The sequence below is a fragment of the Myotis davidii genome, unplaced genomic scaffold (assembly GCF_000327345.1).
Source record: "Myotis davidii unplaced genomic scaffold, ASM32734v1 scaffold1525, whole genome shotgun sequence".
Taxonomy (NCBI): Eukaryota; Metazoa; Chordata; class Mammalia; order Chiroptera; family Vespertilionidae; genus Myotis; species Myotis davidii.
This window is the reverse complement of record NW_006296279.1, coordinates 1,806-6,463: the sequence shown is the minus strand read 5'-3', so window position 1 is coordinate 6,463 and position 4,658 is coordinate 1,806. Positions and strand designations below refer to the sequence as shown.

The following is a 4,658-nucleotide window of genomic DNA, read 5'->3' as shown; positions in this document are numbered from 1 at the left end:
ATGTCTGAGATTTTGCTGCCTATGGATTCTTCTAAGATTTTTATGGTTTCATGCTTACACTTAAGTCTTTTATCCATTTTGAGTTTATTTTTGTGCATGGTGTAAGTTGGTGTTCTAGTTTCTTTTTTTTTTTTTGTATGTATCTGTCCAATTTTCCCAATACCATTTGTTGAAGAGACTGTCTTGGTTCCATTGAATGTTTTGCCTCCTTTGTCAAATATTAATTGAACAAATGGCTTAGGTCTATTTCTGGGCTCTCTGTTCTGTTGCATTGGTCTATATGTCTGTTCTTGTGCCGGTACCAGGCAGTTTTGAGAACAGTGGCTTTGTAATATAGCTTGATATCTGGTATTGTGATCCCTCCAACTTTGTTCTTTCTCAGGATTGCTCTTGCTATTCGGGATCTTTTTTATTCCATATGAATTTTTGGAGAGTTTGTTCTAGGTCTGTGAAATATGCCCTTAGTATTTTAATGGGGATTGCATTGAATCTATAGATTGCTTTGGGTAGTATGGACATTTTAATGATGTTGAGTCTACCAATTCACGAACAGGGTATATATTCTTCCATTCGTTTATATCTTCCTTGATCTCTTTTTTTCTATGTCCTGTAGTTTTCTGAGTACAGGTCTTTGACTTCCTTAGTTAAGTTTGTTCCTAGGTATCAATTTTTTTGGTGCAATGGTAAATGGCATTGGTTTTTTTCATTTCTATTTTTGTTAATTCATTATTGGTGTATAAAAAAGCCATAGATTTCTGGGTGTTAACTTTGTATTCTACTACATTTATTAAAATCTAGTAGTTTTCTTTAAACTGACAAATGATTATCAAATAATACAGAAATAACAAAGATAGAGGTAAAAAAAATCACCTTAAACTTTACTATTCATAAATTGTTATTAGGTAAACATTTGCAGACATCATTCTATGAGTATGTCCGAAATAGGAATAGAAATATTTTCATTAAAATGTGGGATAAAACTATATCTTTTTATTTTAAAAATCTATTTTACTTTCTATAAATTTAATAGAAGAAAATGAAATAAGACTGAAAATATTTTTGCTCACGGAAATTATTTTCTAAATAAATAATGTTTCTCTAAGTGACTGCATCTATGTTGAGGGAGCAACCATGAAGAAAAAGAATAGCTGCAGATTTTATTTAGATATGTTTATAGTTATATAAAGGTATTTGCTAGAGACTTCATGAATTGGTAAAGAACATCCCACCAAAATGAAAGACTTACAGAATGTTATCTGAGTATTCACCTCACCCAAAGAAGTGATTTGCACGTCTGATACTCAATTTCAATTCCTAGCTGTCTAGAGCAGAGGTCAGCAAAAGTTTTCTGTAAAGAGCGAAACCCTGTGGGCTGTGTTAATTTTCTACTGATGTCTATCTAATAAGTTACTTCAAACTGTAGGTTTAAAAATGTCCACTTATTATCTCACTGTTTCTGTAGGTCGGAGTCTGGGTGGGTTCAACTGGGTTCTCTGTAAAGGGTCTCACAAGGCTTTGATCGAGGTGTTGGCTCAGCTGGGGTCTTATCTGGAGGCTCCGGGGGGAAGAATATTCTTCCAAGTTCATTCAGTTCCTTGCAGTTGTAGAACTGAGGTCCCTACATTCTTGCTGGTGGTTGGCTAGAGGCTGCTCCACGGTCCCTCTACCATGACCCACTCGTCTCAGCAACGGAGAACTTCGTGTTGAATCTCACTAATGCTTTAAATCTATTTTATCTGCTACAAATCATAGAAAACTCTTTGCTTTTCAAGAGTTCAAGTAATTGAGTTAGGCACACCGAGATAATACATTATCTTAATGTCAACTAATTAGTAACTTTAATTACATTTTCAAAATCCCTTTGCTGTGTTACATAACATAATCATAGGCGTAATACCAGGCAATGAAGGTCATGAGGACCATCTCAGAATTATGCCCACCACAGTCTGCCTTCTGACCTCCATGATTCAAATACAACCCACCTGTAAAATGTGTTCCCCCAGTACAAGGTTCCTAGAAGTCTCTTCCTATTACATTATCAGTTCAAAGTAATAAGTCCCTATTCTTGAATCTAAATCTCATCATCTCAAAGTCCAAAATCTTATCCAAATTACAGCTCCTGATGTAATCCATGAGCACAACTTCTTCCTATTTATGAACCTATGTAACTAAAGAAGTTAGTTATTTGCCACAAACACTTCCAACATTTAAAAAACAAAAGGTGAGAACATAGCATATCCCTATGGGTTTGTAGGATAACACTTTAGTAGGGAAATTGATAATTTGTTATAATTTTAAATTTTAGGATTGATAATTCAGAAAATGCCTTTAAAAAATTAAATCAGGAATTAGAAGAGAGAAAAAAGTGAAGGCCAATTAAACATTCTGCCACTCTTAATGAAAATATTTAAAAATCACATTATTTGGTCCAAGTGGCCAGTAGGTAAAATGGTATGGGGTTCTGATATGATCAAAAGCTGCATGGTACAAATTCAATGAGACTCTAATCTTGGACTTACGCTTACACTTTTCAAAGCTTAACAACAACCCTAAAATGTTATATTTTAAAATAATGTATCAATCTCTTCTGAAATCTGTGTATTTATATTATAAAAAGTTCAGTATAACAGATGAGCAAATATCATAATTTAATTTATAGCACATCCCAGATTTTCTCATAATCTAAGTAACAGTGTGGCATAATGCATGTCCCTGGTTTAAATAAACAGTGCAACTCTCTGGTGATCTGCAATGGCTTGTAGGAATTTAGTTTAAAAATATGAAGAGAGAGAGAGACTTGTATGTGATCAGAACCTGGAGGAAAACAGAGAAAAGGGAGAACAGATGATGGTACTAAATTTAAGTATTCTTCCAGAAACACTACAAAAATCTTTGTATAAAAAGGTGGAAAATATAATGAGGTCATGCTTTTGAAGTTTTAAAAATTATTTCATAGCAGTTCTGGAATTATAATCAGTCCTGACCTACGCAGCAGTACATATTCTATACGAGCAAATAACATCAAACATATGGAGCTAGAGCGTACTTAATGCATCACATAGTTTTAACCTGGAAAGAAAACAATGTATTCTATAAGGAGTTCAGGTGATGTCATAATCAACCATCTAATAAATGTTTAACAAAGGAGCAAATGTTTAAGACACTGGGCTAGACCCTGAGGAGGATAAAATACGTAAGATAAATCATATATAATCTTCAAGGGCAACTTATAGATGAGAAAAAAATTATACCTACCTATTCAGGGCTTAGAAATTTTATAAAGGTATGGTTATTGGGCTTATCGGATTAAAATTGTGCATATCATAGACCTTGAACTTAAACTGTATTTGGGCTATTTGATCAGATACTCACAGAATGATTGTAAGAAGGTTCCAATATCACAGGTAATGACATTTTCCCTTGAAGATTCAATTTTGTTAAATAAAAAATCTTTTCCCCCACCATCTTTTCTTTTTTCATGCGATGTACACCATACAGTCTAAATCGAACTGCATAATTTCCAATCATCTCAGATTCAACATGGTTAAATTTGAATGTTTCTGTGAAGACAGGGCATGGTCCTCTCTGGATGCTGGTTTTTGCTCTCTGTTTCTTTATAGGTAGAAGAACAAGGTGTACTTGCCATGAGTTGCCACCTGTCCTGTTATATGTTGGGATATCTGTGACAGCTGTCACGGTTACCAGGAGCTTCTGTTCTTGTGAGTCATAGTCAAAAGTCACATCCAGTGTGCCATACTTGGCTTCGGGCTCAGGATCAAAGGGTTTGGGAAGCTGTGAAGATGATCCTTGAGCTGACATGTCCTAAGAAAAGCAAATTTAAATGTTTTCAGTTTTAACTGTTACTTAATCTGGCATGTAATTAAACACCTGGTCTGTCTTAGGAAGAGGGTGTGAGAACTGTTTGGTTGGCTGCCACAAAGAATGTGCTAACAATCAACAGTTTAGTATAATCAGAAGCTACTCTACAGGGCCACGGTACATGTGGTAAGCTAACCTCAAAAACAGCAAAAAAGAAATTTGTATTCACCATTACAATTTGGAGAAAGTTGAGATATGTTTTTACAATGAGGACTGAAAATATATACTTCAATGTGTACCTCTGGTCCTGTTGTAGGTACCTATTCAATTTTACTTCCAATATCATACACACTGCAACTGACAGGTCAACATTAGGCTGGAGAGAAAGAGCACATAAAGTATAATGCTACTGAAGAAAACTGGTCCCCTTTTCAGAGTTTGTTCTAAAATGCTCCCACCTATGATAGAATGTAAACACATGTAGGCTCGAAAATCCACTGGAAATGTGAAATTATAAACACAAAGAGGCCTCAAAATATTTGCAACCAAATACTTATTTTCTGTCACACACTAATTTCAATAAGAATTTAAAACTTGCCAAGACCGGTTTGGCTCAGTGGATAGAGCGTCGGCCTGCGGACTGAAGGGTCAAGGGCATGTACCTGGGTTGTGCGCACTTCCCCAGTGTGGGATATGCAGGAGGCAGCTGATCGATGTTTCTCATCAATGTTTCTAACTGTCTCTCCCTCTCCCTTCCTCTCTGTAAAAAATCAATAAGATATATTTTTTAAAAAAGACAGGAGACTGAATAGGTGAAGACAACTATCTATCGCGTTTAA

At 35.2% G+C, this 4,658-nt stretch overlaps 1 protein-coding gene across 1 annotated transcript in view; it reads right to left on the bottom strand.

Moving 5' to 3' along the window:
• SYT14 (synaptotagmin 14) overlaps nucleotides 1–3,821 on the bottom strand; it is a 33,471-nt gene extending 29,650 nt beyond the window's left edge. Inside the window, exon 1 of the mRNA XM_006771258.2 lies at nucleotides 3,373–3,821. Within this exon, the coding sequence (XP_006771321.1) occupies nucleotides 3,373–3,819 (447 nt within the window). The 5' untranslated portion in view covers nucleotides 3,820–3,821. The remainder of the gene's footprint in view (nucleotides 1–3,372) is intronic.
• Nucleotides 3,822–4,658: the final 837 nt, after the last annotated feature.